Genomic DNA, 17,802 nt, shown 5'->3' on the forward strand with positions numbered 1-17,802 from the left:
TGACGGGGGGTGGGTTTGCACATGTCTGCTTTAATCAGTTAAAGCCAAACTCTTTTACAAAATGGTTGTACCAATTTATAGTCTCATAGGCAGGTTGTTGTTGTTTTAAGTATGTAATACACTTAAATAGCAGGGAGCCTGCATCTTCCTCTGCCTGCTGCTCCCCCTGCTTGTGCTCACTAGCTCTCTCTCTCTGACAAATATATAAGTAAAATCTTTTTTTAAAAATTCAAAAAAAATTTAAGGTCCAAATGTTAAAGGAACAAGAAGATAATTCAGTGAAGAATCTCCCATCCAAAACCACCTCATTCCTTCCCCAGAGGCAATCAATTCACTAGTTTCTGGTGATTCTCCTCCCAGAAATATGCCATTGCATACATTTCCCCCTTTTACAACAAATAATACTGTCCTATACATACTGCTCAGAAGTTTGCTTGTTTCTCTTAACAAACATCATAGACGATATAACCTGGTGGTCTTTGGAACAGGTTTGCTTGGATTCATATCCAGCTCCATTCTAAACTGGCTATGACCTTGAGTGGGTCATTTAATCTCTCTGTGCATTGTATTCCTTATCTGTAAAACGTGGAAAGAATCCTAACTCAAAGGTTTTTGTAAGAACTAAGTTAGTTAATATACTAAAGCATTTAGAAAGATACCTCTTAGAATTGTAACTTATCAATATAATTACATCAGTGTTTTCTCATTCTGTTTTAGAGTTGCTTGGGGAGTCTATTATATAAATGTACCACGATTTATTTCAATCACCATTGATAAACATTTAAGTTCTTTCCAGTATGTTAATATTACAAGCAGCACAGAAATAACAAAATAAAATAAAAAAAACTCTATCATTTCCCACTCACAGCTCCTGAGTACATCTGGAGGATAAAGTCCTAGAATTGGAACTGCTGAGTCAAAGGTATTATATAAAGTTGTGTTCTTAATAGATACTGGCAAATTGCTCTTCATGGATACATTACAGATTATCATATGTACTAACTTAAAGATCTATAGTCAGTTTAGAACAGAACAAGATAAGCCACTTTGTTGTCCAGAAGTCAACTGATGCCAGAGAGGGAAAGTGACTCACAGTTAGTGGTGGACTTAAGAGTCTTAGAAGACTTTAAGATCTTATTCTTTAAGTGTAATTTCGACCCCCCAGTGCGGGGCTGGAACTCAGACCCCGAGATCAAGAGTCACATGTTCTTCGGACTGAACCTGCCAGGCGCCCCTGAGTCTCAAAATTCTTCGAAGCCCATTTTAACATTTCATTATTTTGTCGCTAGTGTTTGCTTGCTTAATGGTGGTAACTTCCTATCTAACTTCTCGTTTGCTTTCCGAATTTTTCCCTGGGCTGTCTTCCTACCCCGGACTGGTCACGAGCGCTGTCGAGACCCCCGGCCCATTCCGACCTGCGAGAGCTCCGCCAAGTGACCGATCTCCCCTAGCTTCGACGATGCTGCCCTTGGTAAACTGGCTCTAGGGGAGCAAAGTCCCGCCAGCCCCGCCAGGAGAGCGTTTAAACTACAGCCGGGGGAGCGACCCGCGGCGCCGGCGGGGGGTGTCGCCGGGAGCGGCGTCGCCCGCCGCCGGTTGGTGCGTGTGGCTCTGCGGGGCGGGAGGAAGCCCGCCTCTCGGGAGCGGAGTCATCATTGGGTGGCGCGGCTGTCAATCACCAGCGCTATAAGTGCGGGGGCCGGCGGCCCCTCCCTCAGGAAGGCGAGGAGCGCGCGGCGCGGCGGGGGCGCGGCGGCGCGGGTCGTGCGGGGCGCCCTGCGGTACTGGTAGTCGGCGGTCGCTGGCGTGGGGAGCGGACGGGCGCGCTCCTGTCCCCTCCGTTTCCCTCCGTGAGCGGCGGGCGCGATGGCGGAGGCCGCAGGGACGGGCGCCGGCGGAGAGGCGGCGGCGGCGGCGGCCGCGGAAGGCTCGGGCCCCGCGGGCTTGTCCCTGGGCCGGGGCTTCTCGAGCTACCGGCCCTTCGAGCCCCAGGCGCTGGGCCTGAGCCCGAGCTGGCGGCTGACGGGCTTCTCCGGCATGAAGGGCTGAGGCTGCAAGGTCCCCCAGGAGACGCTGCTCAAACTCCTGGCGGGACTGACGCGGCCCGACGTGCGGCCGGGGCTGGGCCTGGGCCTGGGCCTGGGGGGAGGCCGTGAAGAGCCGGCCCCGGACGGGGGCCTGGCGGCCGCGGCCGAGCCCAGCCCCCCCTTTCCAGCGCTGGGCATTGGGATGGACTCGTGCGTCATCCCGCTGAGGCACGGGGGCCTGTCGCTGGTGCAGACCACGGACTTCTTCTACCCCTTGGTGGAAGATCCCTACATGATGGGGCGCATAGCGTGTGCCAACGTGCTCAGTGACCTCTACGCCATGGGCATCACCGAATGCGACAACATGCTGATGTTGCTCAGCGTCAGCCAGAGCATGACCGAGGAGGAGCGAGAAAAGATAACGCCGCTCCTGATCCGAGGCTTCCGCGACGCCGCCGAGGAAGGAGGGACCGCAGTGACCGGAGGACAGACGGTGGTCAACCCTTGGGTCATCGTCGGTGGGGTGGCCACTGTGGTGTGTCAGCCCAATGAACTCATCATGCCCGACAGCGCGGTTGTGGGGGATGTGCTCGTGTTGACCAAACCCTTAGGAACCCAGGTTGCTGTCAACGCCCACCAATGGCTGGATAATCCCGAGAGATGGAATAAAATCAGCATGGTGGTCTCCAGAGAGGAGGTAGAGCTGGCCTATCAGGAAGCCATGTTCAGTATGGCGACCCTGAACAGAACTGCCGCTGGCTTAATGCACACGTTTAACGCGCATGCAGCCACAGATATCACAGGCTTCGGCATCCTAGGACACTCTCAGAACCTCGCCAAACAACAGAGAAATGAGGTGTCGTTTGTAATTCATAATCTGCCAATTATTGCCAAGATGGCGGCCATCAGCAAGGCCAGTGGGCGCTTCGGGCTCCTTCAGGGGACCTCGGCGGAAACCTCTGGGGGATTGCTGATTTGTCTGCCGAGAGAACAGGCAGCTCGCTTTTGTTCTGAAATCAAATCTTCCAAGTATGGAGAGGGTCACCAGGCATGGATCGTCGGTATTGTGGAAAAGGGAAACCGGACAGCCCGGATCATTGACAAGCCTCGAGTTATTGAGGTCCTACCTCGTGGGGCTACTGCTACTGCTCTGGCTCCTGACAATTCCAATGCCTCCTCTGAGCCTAGTTCATGAGATGGAATAGCACAAGTTGTTTGGACCTTAGAGCCTTTGTACACAATCATGAACAATTCTCAGAACTTGATTTTAAGAAGAAATTTCCAAAGAAGGCCGCCTGCATAGTAGTTCCAGTGGCCCTTTCGAGGTCATTTGAATCAGCCCATCATAAGCTGCACATTCCGAGGCCAGAAGTAACATTTTGGACTTCAGGGGGAGGTTTGTTCATCTCATATGTGGAAGAAAAGCAGAAAAACCTCTGTTACTTCTTTCCAAGAGCAAGATAAAGCTATTCTGGTTTGAGGGATTTTTTTTTTTTTTTCTTGGCACTGGGTTGATTCATGCCTGCACAGGGAGTGAGGTTATTTGTTAGAATTACATACACACCAAAAAAAAAAAAAAAAGGTAAATTGCAAAATGATTTAGATCAGAAGCAAATAAGTTTGGACCAATATTGTTGATAAATCTAAATTGTTAAGAGAGATCTTACATTGCATTGTCAAATTCTTTATTAGATTTTTCTGAAGTACTGGCTCTTTCCTGCTCTGGACAAGAATTGAGCAGCTTGTCCAATGACTGGGAAAGGAGGACCTGCGACCATCTCATTTGGTCTCTGTTAATGACGTCTCTCTCTCTAAACCCCTTTAAGGACTGGGAGAGGCAGAACAAGCCCCAGAGCCCAAACCTTGGTGGTCATTAAGATGTTCAATCTTGCGTTGAAAATTCCTGGTGATTTAATCAATAAAGTAATTTCTAGCGAAATAAATAAAAAGGACTTTGTGGAAAAATTCTTGTGGCTAATGTTTGGATTCTTGGAATTCTGACTCTTTTACAGTCTTATAAAATGAACCAATTGATATATTTAGAGTCTGGCAAGTGGCGAGCGCAAATGTTTTCCCGGATTCTGGACAGAGGATTTAACACCTAGATTTAGGTTTGCACCCCTCTCCCTGTGTTGATAGCAAAGGACTCGAAACAGGCATAAAACCCAAGGGCTAGCGGATGGGAGAGGAAAAGAAAGGGCCCAACACTTCTTGGACGATTTAAAGTAGGCAGAAGAAGGGTAACTGACTTAGCAGAATAGAGGAAGCCAAAGCAAATTCCTTCAGAGTTGGGGAATACTAACAGGAAGCAAGGAGATGTGCTTTGGAGGTACTAACAGGTCAAGCGTGGGGATAAAGACAGATACTGTTTGAAAGCTTCTATACAGGGTAATTATAATTAGATCTCTGAAGTTCATAAACCTGTCCCCCATGTCACATAACCAAATGACTGCCTCTTACATCTGTAGGTAAAGGGAGGTTTACTTTCTAGAAAATGAATTTTTAAAATACTACAAAGCTGGGGACACCATAGTAAAGGACAGGGGACCTGACCAAAAATAAGAATAAAGACTGAAAGAGACTGCCCCAGCCCGCTTACCCCCCTTAAAAACACTGTCTGGGAAGTTTATACTGCCTTTGCTTCTCTGGAGAAAAATGTGCCCAGAAAAAAAGACCTATATAAACATTTGGTGAGCCCCCAGCGAAAATCCCTGTACAAGAAGCCTCCCAGTTGAAAAGTTTCACTCAGGCACATTCTTTTCAATGCCCCATACTTTTTTTTTTTTTTAAGATCTTTATTTGACAGACAGAGATCACAAGTAGGCAAAGAGGCAATCAGATAGAGTGAGGGTGAAGCAAACTCCCTGCTGAGCAGAGAGCCCAATGCAGGGCTCAACCCCAAGACCCTGGGATCATGACCTGAGCCAAAGTCAGAGGCTTTAACCCACTGAGCCACCCAGGTGCCCCTCCATGTCCCATTCTTAATAAGTGGTCAAGGATCACCAGACATTTGAGGTAAGCCTCTAACTTGAAAAGAAGTCAAAGAAAACAAAAAACTCAGTAAAGAGATAAAACACGGAGTAGAAGAAGAAAAGAGGTAAAGAAGATAGTGTTCATAAAAAGATAATGAGAACGAAGCATTTAGAATATAAAATTTAGCTAAAGTTTTCAATATTCAGTACAATACTTAGAAGACAAAGTTGAAGAAATTTATCAGAAAGTAGAACAACAACAAAAAGATGCACAATAGAAGAAAAAAAATATGGAAATTAGAGGAAAGCCCGGAGGTTCAACATCTAGGAGGAATTCCAAAGAGATAATAAAGGAAATGGAAGGAAAAAATACACAAAATGATATAAGAAAATTTTCTAAAATTTAAAAAGTTGTAGATACCACATATCTCCTGACTTCCCAGCATAGTGAATGAAAAATGACATACATTAATTTTTATTAAATTATAAAATACCAGTGATAGAGAGAAATGCTTTATATGTGTGTGTGTGTGTGTGTGTGTGTATATATATATATATATATATATATATATATATATATATATCTTTGAACTGCCAACAACCCCATTTTGCAAATGAGGAAGTTGAGGTGCAAAGAGATTAAGAAATTTATCCAAAATTGCACAGGCCAACTGCTAGGCAGTTTAAGTCCAGAGTCCATTCTTCTTCTTCTTCTTTTTTAAGATTTTACTTTTAAATAAACTCCATACCCAGTGTGGGACTCATATTTATGATGGCGAGATCAAGAGTTGCATGCTCCTTGGGCGCCTGGGTGGCTCAGTGGGTTAAGCCTCTGCCTTCAGCTCGGGTCATGATCTCAGGGTCCTGGGATCCAGCTCCGCATCGACCTCTCTGCTCAGTGGAGAGCTCACTTCCTCCTCTTTCTCTGCCTGCCTCTCTGCCTACTTGTGTTCTCTCTCTTAAATGAATAAATAAAATCTTAAAAAAAAAAAAAAAAAGAGTTGCATGCTCCACTCACTGAGCCAGCCAGATGCCCCCATTAGGCTCTCCTCAAACTATCTGGGGGAGGAGAAGAGCACATAGAAAGTTCTGGCAATAAGAATGGTATCAGATTTCTCAACAAGGAAAGGGAAGCTAAAAGATAATGAAGTAATCCCTTCAAAATCCTGAGGGTAAATTATTTTCTCTGTATAATTCCATGCCTAGCCACATCTTACAAATAAGCAGAATAAAGATATTTTTAGACATGCAAAGTATAAGTGGTTTCATCCCACACACTCTTTCTCAAGAAACTACTAGACAATGTGCTCTAGGAAAATAAGGGGGCAAACTGGGAAAGAGGAAAATGAGGTTCAGGACACCCAAGCCAGCACAGGAGAAGGTGAAGGGAGGTTTCAAGGTAACAGCTCTACAGCATGTCTAGAGAGCGAGCAGACTGGAACAGGCACATCACCCAGGAAGAGGAGCCTGAAGGCTCCCAGGAAAGGAAAATGGGCCTGTTTGAGCACTGATACTTTCGATTTTGTGAAAAATTACACTGGAAGGTTAATGGAAGATGTAAAAAGAATTAGTGACAATTAAATAGAAAACTAGCAAATGAAAAAAAAGAGGCAGTTATCAACTCAACAAAAAATAAAACCTTGTGTGACAAATGAAATGTAATCATATATAGTATTCAGCAATGAATATTTACATAGTTGTAAATATTATCTAACTACAACAATACATCAATTTTAAGAATTCAATCAGCTTTTCTCCTACTCAAGCTTCTGAAATCGCTTCCCGGGGCGCCTGGGTGGCTCAGTGGGTTGAGCCGCTGCCTTCGGCTCAGGTCATGATCTCAGGGTCCTGGAATCGAGTCCCGCATCGGGCTCTCTGCTCAGCAGGGAGCCTGCTTCCCTCTCTCTCTCTGCCTGCCTCTCCGTCTACTTGTGGTTTCTCTCTGTCAGGTAAATGGTAGAATCTTAAAGAAAAAAAAAAAAAATGAAATCGCTTCCCATACAATCCCTGCTACGTATGTCCAGCCTCATTTCATGGCACTCGCCTTCCCTCACATGAAACTCTAGCCCATTAGCCTTCCTGGGGAGCTCCAAACAAACAGAAATCCTTTGTACTCCGCAGTTCCCTTTATCTGGAGTCTCACCTCAGGCTCTCTACCTGGCAGGCTCACCCTCAACCCCATCTCAGCTAAAATTAAACCTCATAAAATCTTCTCTGACATCAGCCAACACCTACCAAATCTCCACCTCTTCACATCATTTATTGGCTTCACAGCTCTAACCCTAATCTGTAATTACCTTGAGAATGTGTTAGTTTAATTTCTAAGTGTCCCTTTCTGCTAGTATGTAAGCTCCAAGATGGCAGGGGATGTTCCCTACCCCCAGTACCTAGAACACTATCTGGTCCGTAGTTAGTACTCAGGATATATTGAATAAATGAGTGAGAGAGTGAGTAGAATACACACTGGGGACCCTAGCACCCTCAATGTCCACACTTTCCTTGCTCTTTTTTTTTTTAAGATTTCATTTATTTATTCGACAGACAGAGATCACAAGTAGGCAGAGAGGCAGGCAGAGAGAGAGGAGGAAGCAGGCTCCCTGCCAAGCAGAGAGCCCGATGCGAGACTCGATCCCAGGACCCTGGCATCATGACCTGAGCCGAAGGCAGAGGCTTTAACCCACTGAGCCACGCAGGCGCCCCTTTCCTTGCTCTTGATGTCTCCTAGCGGTGGAGGCTGGTATCACCAATCTCTCAAGGCTTTGGAGAAGAAATTTAGGCCTCAGTTCTGTTTGTCCACATACACAGCTCTCTAACTGGTTGGAGTGGACCGTACAAAAGGGGAGGAAAAGGAGGAAGCGTCCCTGGCCTCCGTCATCTTAGTTAACCTAGAAAGGGTTACGGGTTGACAGCAAGATAGGCATCCACCTTTTCCTTGGGGAGAAGTTGGGCAGCAAAACAGAGGCAGCAGGTGGTGGAGGGGACAGGACCTCAGGTAGAAATCAGAACAGAATCACAGATAGAAGTAAGGAAGGAGATGGAAGAAAAGAGAAAGAAAAGGAAAAGGAAGCCAAAGGCAGAAAAGAAAAAGGAGAGGACGCTGAAGATAAAGGAAGAGAAAGAAGATGAAGAGACAGGACAGAAGGACAGACGAAAAGGCAGTAGCAAGGTCACCTAAGCACATACCCAAAATATTGAGCTGCCTCTTCTACACTCGTGTGGGGGTAGGGAGATTTCTTTCACTTGTTGAGGAGCACTGGGGGGGTGCTGGTGAGCTTCAGCATTCACCTTTCTGGGTGATCTCAGATTAAGTCTCTGGGCCTCAGTTTCTTCATCTGTAAAACAGGCACAGCCATACCCACCTACTGCAGAGAAGTCATGGAGGGGATCCCATGAGACATGGTGTTATAAATTAGTATTTATTAGATCTATTCAAGTATCAGGCCCTGGAGAAACAAAAGCCTGACACTGCTTCTGTTTCTCAGGAGACTCAGTCTAAAAGGAGACACCCATCATCCCAAAATCAAGACCAAGAATGCTAAGTGCCATAAGGACTAGAGTGGATTAAGTACTATAGAAGGTCAAATATTTCCTTTTTGGAGGAAGTTTAGGAAAGCTTCCCAGAGGAGGCGGCTTCAAAGCAGGCCTCTGCAGAATGAGTAGAATTTGGGTTTGGATATGCAGAGAAGGGGGGGTGGGCATTCAATATATGAGCAAAATTAGGGAGGAGGAGAGTGGGGATCATCTGGCTGGATTTCAGCATGGGTTTAGGAAAATAAGACTGGATACATAGACTGGGGAAGGACTTCTCTCTTCCTTTTTCTTAAGTAAGCTCTACACACAAACTGGGGCTTGAACTTAGGACCCTGAGATTGGGAGTCACATGCTCTACTGACTGAACTAGCCAGGTGCCCTAAGAAGGGCTCCTAAAGGTGTTAGGGATTCCTCAGCCTGAATGGGCGAATCTAGAGATTTCTCAAAGCCTCTGTCATGACTCCCCCTGAAAAACTTAGTAAGAACAAATATTTTTAATTATAATGCATCATTTCTGCCATCCCCCAGTTCAAAACCAACAAGGTCAATGGCCCTACCTCCAATAAGAACAGCACTGTGATACAAACTAAATACACATTGTCCCAGCCCTCCCAGCACACACCTGAAGGGTCGTCGGAGGCCGGCTAGGCTAGAGCCCCATTACATAGATCGGGAAACTGTGACTCAGAGAAAAGAAACAATCTTCCCAAGGACATTTGTGCTTGGGTTCCCAATCACCTGACCCTTAGTTTGCCAGATTCCCCTACCCCAACACCACCCACTCAGCTTATGGGTCTCTGCTACTTTGTTCTCCAATCACCGCAACCTCCCCCACTCTAGGGTTTCTCAAAAGCTGTCCTGGGATCAGTTGCTCATGATTGGCTCCAGTGGTGAAGGCAGCCAAACTCTTGCATAGCAGAAGGACAGTGTGTACATGCTTATGTTTACTTGTCCCAGCCTGCCCATCCTGTCATTAAACATTTATTAGGAAATAATAGTTGGAAAATAACTGGGAAAACACCTTTGGTCGAAAAGACTAGGGCACCCAGTCCCTAAAGGGATACGCTTGTAAAGGCTAATCACAAATGTGAACCAAAAGCCAAGAGCAAGCACATTGAGGCCCTTGCTAAAGCAGGGAGGTTGGGTTGCTAAAATGTGTCTGAGGAGAATGCAGAAAAGTGAACGGATGTGGGGATGAGGGTACAGAAAAAGTCTGCATGAAGAGTCCAGATCATGGGGCCAATTGTAAGTTTGGGTCTGTTTCCTCTCCAACATGAGGGTCTTCCCCACCCCTCCAACAATGTGCTGTGCTGGAGCTGGGTTTGCTTGGTCTTCCAAGGACAATGCCATGGAGTAAAAACTGGGATGTTCTCCGGGATGCTTGACAAAAGCTTAACAAACCAGTCAGGAGCCCCAAGGAGGAAGGCAGAGGCAGGCCCGCAGAGAGTGTCTCCTCCTTCCTGTCAATCACCAAGGACCATCTGACCTGTGAGCTCTACAAGTCCTGGTTCCTGACTTCAAAAATCTGAGTTGCAGAGGACTCCTGAGAAAGCTGTGTTTTGCATTCCAGTAAAAGACCTTGGATTCTTGTCTGGGGAAGTTAGCAAATATCACGGTAGATGCTATGGGAAGTACTTTCAGTTCCCAGATTGAGAGGCAGCTCAATGTTCTGAACTTCAGACCTGTATGTCCATCTGCCTGCAAGACATCATCTAGATGTTCTAGGGCCATCTTAGACTCAACAGACCCTGAAATGAATTCATTATCTTCCCTTCCACCCCAACTTTTGGATCTTCTGTGTCTTCATTTCAGCAAATGACAAAATTATCCATCCATTTACTCAAGCCAGAAACCCAGGAGTTACCCAGGACTCCCTCTTTTCTCCCAACTCCCATATCCAACTTCCATGTTGCCTAATCCAGCAGCAACTTCTGTGCCCTCTTCTTATCCTGCAGCTCAGTAGCATCCAAATCAGATGTCCATTCATTTTGCAACACTTTCCTCTCAGCCTCTATGAAACCACACTCTCAATTTTCGTGTCATCTCACCTGCCTCTTCTTTTTGGTCAACTACTACACATTAATCTAATCTTAGTCTTAGTCTAGTCTTAGTCTGGTCTATCTAGACTCTTGTAGTAGTCATTCTTCTCCAAGTCCACGACTTTAAGCACTGTCTGATGACGGAAACTACCCATTGTGAATCTCTAGCTCTCATCTTTCCTCTAAACCTTCATCTCATAAATCCACCTGCCAAATTGATATGTAGCTTCAATGAACTTTGCACTAAACCAAACTCCTGACGCCATGTGTGTTCAATCCTGAACCTCACTTTCTTCATCCCGTATGTGTCACCCCCACTCACCATGTTGCTCAACACTCAAAACTTGTAAGCCAAAAATCAAACAAAAAAACAACTTGTAAGCCAGACTTGATTCTATCCTTTCTCCCACACCTAATTCAAGATCAACAAAGCCTATAGATCTACCTCCAAAAATATCTCCCCAGTACACCCACTTCTCTCCATCTTCATTCGCCGTCGGTCTGGCCCAGAATCAACATCATCTTTCCCTTGGACAACTGCAGTAACTCCTTTTCTTGCTTCTACCCTGGACCTCCTCCAATTCATTCTTAACACAGCTGCCAGAGGGCTCATAAACACAAAATATGATCATATAACTCCCCTACCAAAGCCCTTCAAAGGGTTTCCATAATACTTAAAATGCAAAATAAAATATGAAATAAAATCCATGGTTGATCAATCTGACTTTGCCTCTTGTCACGTCCACTCTCCCCCTTGCTCACTACATTCCCGACACACTGGAATTCTTTTTGTCTTTAGAACATGCCAAGACTTTCCTGCTTTAAGCACTGGTGCTCCCTCTACCTAGATCTCTATACGCCTTGATTTTTGCTCAGATTAAATGTTGCTTTCTCAAAGCCAAGTAACAGAAAACCCAACCAAAAGTGGTTTGACCAACAGATTTATTTTCTTACATGACCAAAGTCTTAAATTAGGACCTTTCTGGAAAATAAGCGTCGCAACGATGTTATCAAGGATCCAGGTCCTTTCTAACTTCCTGTCAACCAATCCCAGTTTGTGGGCTGGCCCTCCCCACAAAGATTCCGCCAGGTACTAATATCTAAAGGTAGACACTTCCTGTGCTTTTTTAACAAAAGAACTCAGAATCTTTCCCAGAAGTCTCCAACAGACTTCCCAACTTCTCATTGTCAAGAACTAGGCCATATACTCACCCATAGACTGATCAGGCCAGGCAATGGGGCCACATGATCAATCAAGGAGAGGAGGGTGAACACCAGAATAAAATCACTCTTGTGCAAGAATGCAGGAGGGGAAAAGGTAGTTGAGCTGGTAACCAACAATGCTTGATCTTCCCTGTACCATGCAATCTAACGTTGCCCCCACTTTTCAGTGTTTAAATAATTTCTTCCCATAGTATTTATCATCATCTGAGGCATTATAATGTAGGGGTTAATAACACAGGCTCTGAAACCAAATTACCTGGAATGGAAACCTGGCTACCGCCTTATTAGCTGTTGAATTAAATTACTCAATCTCTCCGTTTCCTTACCTGTAAAATGAGGAAGAGGACGATATTATCATCACTTTTGTAAGAATTAAATAGGTAAAATGCTTAGAATGGCCACCCTAGCTCCTAAACCCTGGAGACATTTTTGTGTCCTTATAATAAATTTCCCTTTCTTACTTGAACTGTCCCTTTCTGGGGTTGCAGAGGCCCCGCTCTCTTCCCTGCTCCGTCAGTTCTCTTTGGCGCCATCTGGCGCCCACGAGAGAAGAGACGCGCCTGCGCCCTCTTCGCCCCGTGTCCATTGTCTCTTGGGGGCCGAATCCGGTCTCTATACCTTTAAGACGCTCGGCCAAGACCGAGGAATCCAAGGCCGTGGACGTAAAGGGCGGGCTGCGGTAAAGTCCACTTAATTAATTGGCCTTTCCTGAGGCTCCGCCCCGGAAGCAGTCGTGAACCCCTGTGATTGGTCAGGAGCCCCGGAGGCGGGGTTCGTGCTTGGCGCGGTCGTGTTCGGTGTGCATCCCGAGCGCTGCGTCGTGGGCGGTATGTCTCGGGCGAATGGGGACGCGCGTGGGGGCACGGAGGGAGCCGGCACTGCTGCTCCCGGCCCCTTCAGCTTCAGTCCGGAGCCCACGCTCGAGGACATGTAAGCCGTCCCTACCCAGCCTGGGGAGGTCGCCCCTTTTCTCCCGCGTATTGGGGAGGGTCTCTCCGCGTGGTCTGGAAGAAGGCGAGCGGCTCTGCTGGGGTCCCGGCTCGGCCGGCTGATCTCTGGAGAGTCGTGTAACCTCCTTATCTGCAAATGGGACATAGTGATGCACACCAGAGGCAGGGGAAATGGTGACGCCCCGTGAGTAATATTAGAACCAGCCCTGGGGGAATTGGGCTGCTGCTTCCGATGCTGCTTCTGCCCGGCCTCTGCCCTCCAGGAGTGGGTGGTAGGACGAGGGCAAATGTCAGTGCTGAAAGGTGGGTGATACTATTTTTGCTGGAGGAAGTCAAGGAGGACTTCTTAGGGGAAGTGTCCCTGGAGCTGCACTTTGTAATTCGATATGCAGGGAGGGGGATATTCCAGGTGGAGGAAACTGCAGAAGCAGGAGTAGAAGGTGCAATAATGGAAGAGAGGGTGTTGTTAGTTTTCGGTAGACCTGAGGGCCTGCGCAGTGCACACCCTCTTTATTGATGAGAAGTCCAGGTCCCAAAGAAAAGAATGATTGCTTGAGGCCATCCAAAGAATTCGTTGCAGAACCCCTGATACTTTTGTCCCCTTACATATCACTGAGATGCCCGCCTGGGCTTTGCGTCTTCTCTTGGGTTCTCGAACCCACGACCAGGACTTCCACTTCTTTCTTTTATTCCAGCCGCCGCCTCCATGCTGAGTTTGCTGCTGAACGAGACTGGGGCCAGTTCCACCAGCCTCGGAACCTCCTCCTGGCCTTGGTGGGGGAAGTGGGGGAGCTGGCAGAACTCTTGTGAGTAGATGAAGTCTTCTTGGATTAGTCTGTGTGTTATGGGGGAGGGGAACATTTATCTGATCATTAAGTATCCATGCTGGGCTCTGTGCCTGGGGATAGGGATGACTCATCTGCCTCTGCCCTCTTGGGGCATCCAGTCTTATGGGAAAGAAAGGTGTAAAAACAGCAAGGCAGGTCCAGGTCATAAGGCTGATGGTGGCAGCCTCTGGGGTGGAAAGGAGGGTATTTTTTGGAAGACCTCCCAGTGCATTCCAGCCTTGAGAATCATTGGCAAAGGTGGTGAAGTGGGAAAGGGCAAGTTGAATTCAGGGAGATTCTGAAAGTCCTTCGGGGTAAGCTTTTCAAGGAAGGGCAAGGATATTGTATCCGTTTTGTGGCCTGCCATGTCCCACATGCCTGGGGTGCCACAGTAGATATCTACAGAACGAGTGATGGGGCTGTGGAAGAGAGGGGAGCCAGGACGAACTCAGAGTGACAGAGCTGAAGTTAGGAAGTGATGGAGTTTGGACAGAAGACCTGACCAGATTTGACTGGTAGAAAGATCCCTTTCTGCAGGGTGAATTGGGTCACCAAGAGAATTGGGGCAGGGGAAACCCATGAGGAGGCTGATACAGATCAGGCAAGAGGTGGTCAGTCAGGTCTAGACCAGGGCATTCTCTTTGGGGGTGGAGACATGAGAGCACAGAGACATGTGTGAGGGCAAGCCGTTCACTCATTACAGATGCACGAGCATCAGCACTGTGCTAGGACTTCTAGAATGAAGCCCTGAACAAGATGGACATGGTTCCTGGGGCGCCTGGCTGGCCCAGTCAGTGGAACATGCAAGTCTTGATCCCAGGGTTGTGGGTGTAGAGATGACTTAAAAATAAAATCTTCGGGGGAAAAAAGGCATGGTTCTTGCCTTCACAGTACAAGGAGACTAACAATAAATAAACTAATTTCTTTTTTTTTTTTTAAGATCTATTTATTAGAGAAAGCGAGCAGGGGGACGGGGAGAGGGGGAGAGAGAATCTTTTTTTTTTTTTTTTTTTTTTACAAAGATTTTGTTTGTTTATTTGACAGACAGAGATCACAAGTAGGCAGGCAGGCAGAGAGAGAGGAGGAAGCAGACTCCCCGCTGAGCAGAGAGCCCGATGTGGGGCTCGATCCCAGGACCCTGGGATCATGACCTGAGCCAAAAGTAGAGGCTTTAATGCACTGAACCACCCAGGCGCACCATGGGAGAGAGAATCTTAAGCAGGCTTCACCACCAATACAGAGCTTAACACAGGGTTTGATCTCCCCACCCTGAGATCGTGACCTGAGCTGAAATCAAGAGTCCACACTTAACTGACTAAGCCACCCAGGCACCCCTCAACTAATTTTAAAAGGTCAGGAATTGTAATAAATTCTATGACGAAAATAACACAAGGTGATGAGAAAGTAACAGAAGGAGAAGGCTTTTCTGAGGAGGGGACATCTGTGCTGAGACCTAAGAACGTGAAGGAACAGCCATGGGAAGGATCTGCGGGGAGCAGGGAAAAGAGCATTTAAAGCAGAGGGAGCAGTTACGTGCAAAGGCCCTGTGACAGTTTGACCCGTTTGCCAGACAGAACAAGCCAGAGTGGCTTTCGGTGGGGAGAAAGGGGGAGGGGGTGGATAATGACTGTGGAAGAGAGAGCTCATGTGGACCTATACAGCATGGCCGGGGGTTTGGATTTTATTCTAAGTACAGTTGGGGGAATTATGGCAGCAGATGGACAAAATGTAATTTGTGGGTTTAAAAGGTGGTCCTGGGCAAGAGTAGAAGGTGAGTTAGCCAGCTTTCACAGTGGTCCAGTTATGGGGCTTAGTTTGGAGTCACAGGGGCCAGGGCTGGGGAGAAGTAGAATTGGATCTTAACAAGTGACATGTTCTCTTGGCCAGTCCTCGGCTCAGGTTGGGGCACAGAGGTCTGGATGAATTACCTGCGGGGGTCTTCTTCCCACACCCTGACTCTGCCTAGGGCCCAGCTGGGTTGAGTTGGAGGAACTTCCTAAGAGGTAGGAAAGCATTGCTGCAAGGACTGGGCTGCTCCTGAGAGGCGGAGCCCGTCATCTTAGCTAGCATCTGTGTTTGTGTCTACCTCTGTTTTCTGCCCCCAGTCAGTGGAAGCCAGATGAAGAACCTGGCCCCCAAGCCTGGCCCCCCAAGGAACGGGCAGCCCTTCAGGAGGAGCTTAGTGACGTCCTCATCTACCTGGTAGCGTTAGCAGCCCGCTGCCACGTGGATCTGCCCCGAGCAGTGCTCTCCAAGATGGACCTCAACCACCGGCGCTACCCAGCACATCTGTCTCGCGGCTCTGCCCTCAAGTACACAGACTTGCCCCATGGGGCCACCTCTGAAGACCAAGCTGTGGGGGCTGTAGACCATGACCGTGAGTCCACAGGCCAGGCCTCAACCTAGAAACATGGGCACAGGACTTTGCAACCCAGCATGGCATCTGAGAAGCAGAGTATGGCCTGGCCATGGAAATTTGTTCTAGTCCTTTCCTAATGGATCAGGGACCTGCGGACTTCCTAAGGCCTGCGGCCCGAAAACCTCCAGACAGCCTCCTGTTATTTTTTTCGCTCTCATTAAAAGTTTTGGTTAGCAACTTCTAGATTCTTCCTGGAGTGACTGGGGAGGCTCTATCTCAGCAGGTACTAGAGAGGGGCACCAGGGATGCCTCTGAGCCCAGCTGCCATGTTTCTCAAGGGTACCTCCCACCTACAGGGCAGAGAGATCAGATTTCCAGCAAGATCCTGGTGTGGTGTCATGCAATTCCCTTACCCCTTCTGGACTTCTACAGGGGACTGGAATCTGTATGTAGCGTTGGATAAGGGCCCAGATTCTGGAGCCAGGCTGTCTGGGTTCAGATGCTGTCGTTTGATACTTAGGAGCTGGATGATGTTCATCAAATTACTTCATCTTTCTGCGCCTTCGTTTCCTCATCTAAAATGAAAATAATGGTATCTGTCTTATAGGGTTGTAAGGTCTAAGTTATTTTTAAATGTAGCGCTTAGGACAGTGCCTGGCACATAGGAGGGACTTTCTAAGTGTGTGGTTCTCTGTTTGCTTTTTCAACTCAGAACTTTCAGGGGCCCTGAGCAGGAAATGTCAACAGTTAAGAGGGGCCTGGGCCTAAAACCCTACAGCACCCCAACGCTGAGAGAGCCTAATGCCCCTCTCCCTGGGCCTCCTCACAAATTGGGGTCAAGTGTCTGCTGTGGGGAACAGAGATCCGTCTCCTCTTGGAGAGGGCCTCTTGCCTCCTCCCCTGTCCTCTCAAGGCCAACTTCCACTTGGACGAAGATAGTGTGGGCTGTGTAAGATTTAGCCCATGTGAGACCTCAGGCACGTCACGTCCCTTCTGGGGATACCCATGGCCTCCCCTCCACTGTGGAGGGTGCTGGCGGAAGTAACCCTCGAAGGACTTGCCACCCCAGGAGTCTGGTTCCACATCAGTAGATGCGGCCTCCTCCGTACGGGCCTCCCTGCTAGGAACCACCTCACTCCCTTTGAACCAGAACCTCTTCCTTCCCGGGGAAAACCCAGTTCGGGTTAGACCTGCTCCAGCTTTGTAGTCCCCAACCCCCCTTTCCTGTCCCTACTGGCGACGGCAGGACGGCAGGAAGTTTATCCCGACTGGCCTCTTCCCGCGTGTCCTTCCCATGAGCTATTCCCTCTCCTATAGCCCCAGCTTCTCGTCCTTTCTACCAGGTGGGCCAGCAGCCTGTGTGTGAAGCCGACTGCGGTTTCCTCCCTCCTGACAAAACAGACCCAACGAACCTCCAACCATTTCCCTCTTGCTTTTCACAGCCAAGCCTCTTGAAGTGGGTTGTCTACACCCATCCACCGGGCTCCCTCGTTTTCCGGTCTATACCCCAGCCCACTCCAAGATGGCTTTCACCGCCCCCCGCCCTGAACGGCAGCTTCAGCGTGTCGCAGAGCGGACCACCCCTCAGTGAAAGCGTTTCCTCCACATGCCCCAGACCGGACCCTGGAGTTTTCTTCTCGCCCCGGCTGTCCCCCAGGGGCGCGTTGTGCGCTCCACACCCGGTGGCCCCCAGCCACGACTTCCGGTCCTCTGACGCCCCTGCATTTACCTCACACTCCGCGTGCCCCGTGTGGGGCGTGAGCGGCCACCCCGTCCACTCCTGTCCTCTCCTACACGAAGCTCATTGCTGCTCCCCAACAATGCAGCCGCTTTGGCCAGAATGTGCCGTTATGTGTGCGGTTATGCGGGCGCC

General features: G+C 48.2%; 2 protein-coding genes across 2 annotated transcripts; both read left to right on the top strand.

Annotated features, from left to right (window-relative positions):
- Window positions 1-1,820: 1,820 nt before the first annotated feature.
- Window positions 1,821-3,992, top strand: SEPHS2 (selenophosphate synthetase 2). The gene has a single exon (XM_044233316.1). It carries the CDS (start codon window positions 1,867-1,869, stop codon window positions 3,220-3,222), a length of 1,356 nt encoding a protein of 451 aa, XP_044089251.1. The 5' UTR covers window positions 1,821-1,866; the 3' UTR covers window positions 3,223-3,992.
- An 8,572-nt stretch (window positions 3,993-12,564) lies between these two features.
- Window positions 12,565-16,533, top strand: DCTPP1 (dCTP pyrophosphatase 1). Its single transcript, XM_044233423.1, has 3 exons — window positions 12,565-12,723; window positions 13,439-13,549; window positions 15,676-16,533. The coding sequence occupies exons 1-3, from the start codon at window positions 12,623-12,625 to the stop codon at window positions 15,974-15,976; spliced, it is 513 nt and encodes a 170-aa protein (XP_044089358.1). The 5' UTR covers window positions 12,565-12,622; the 3' UTR covers window positions 15,977-16,533.
- Window positions 16,534-17,802: the final 1,269 nt, after the last annotated feature.

Source organism: Neovison vison, chromosome 14 (assembly GCF_020171115.1).
Source record: "Neovison vison isolate M4711 chromosome 14, ASM_NN_V1, whole genome shotgun sequence".
NCBI classification, from domain to species: domain Eukaryota; kingdom Metazoa; phylum Chordata; class Mammalia; order Carnivora; family Mustelidae; genus Neogale; species Neogale vison.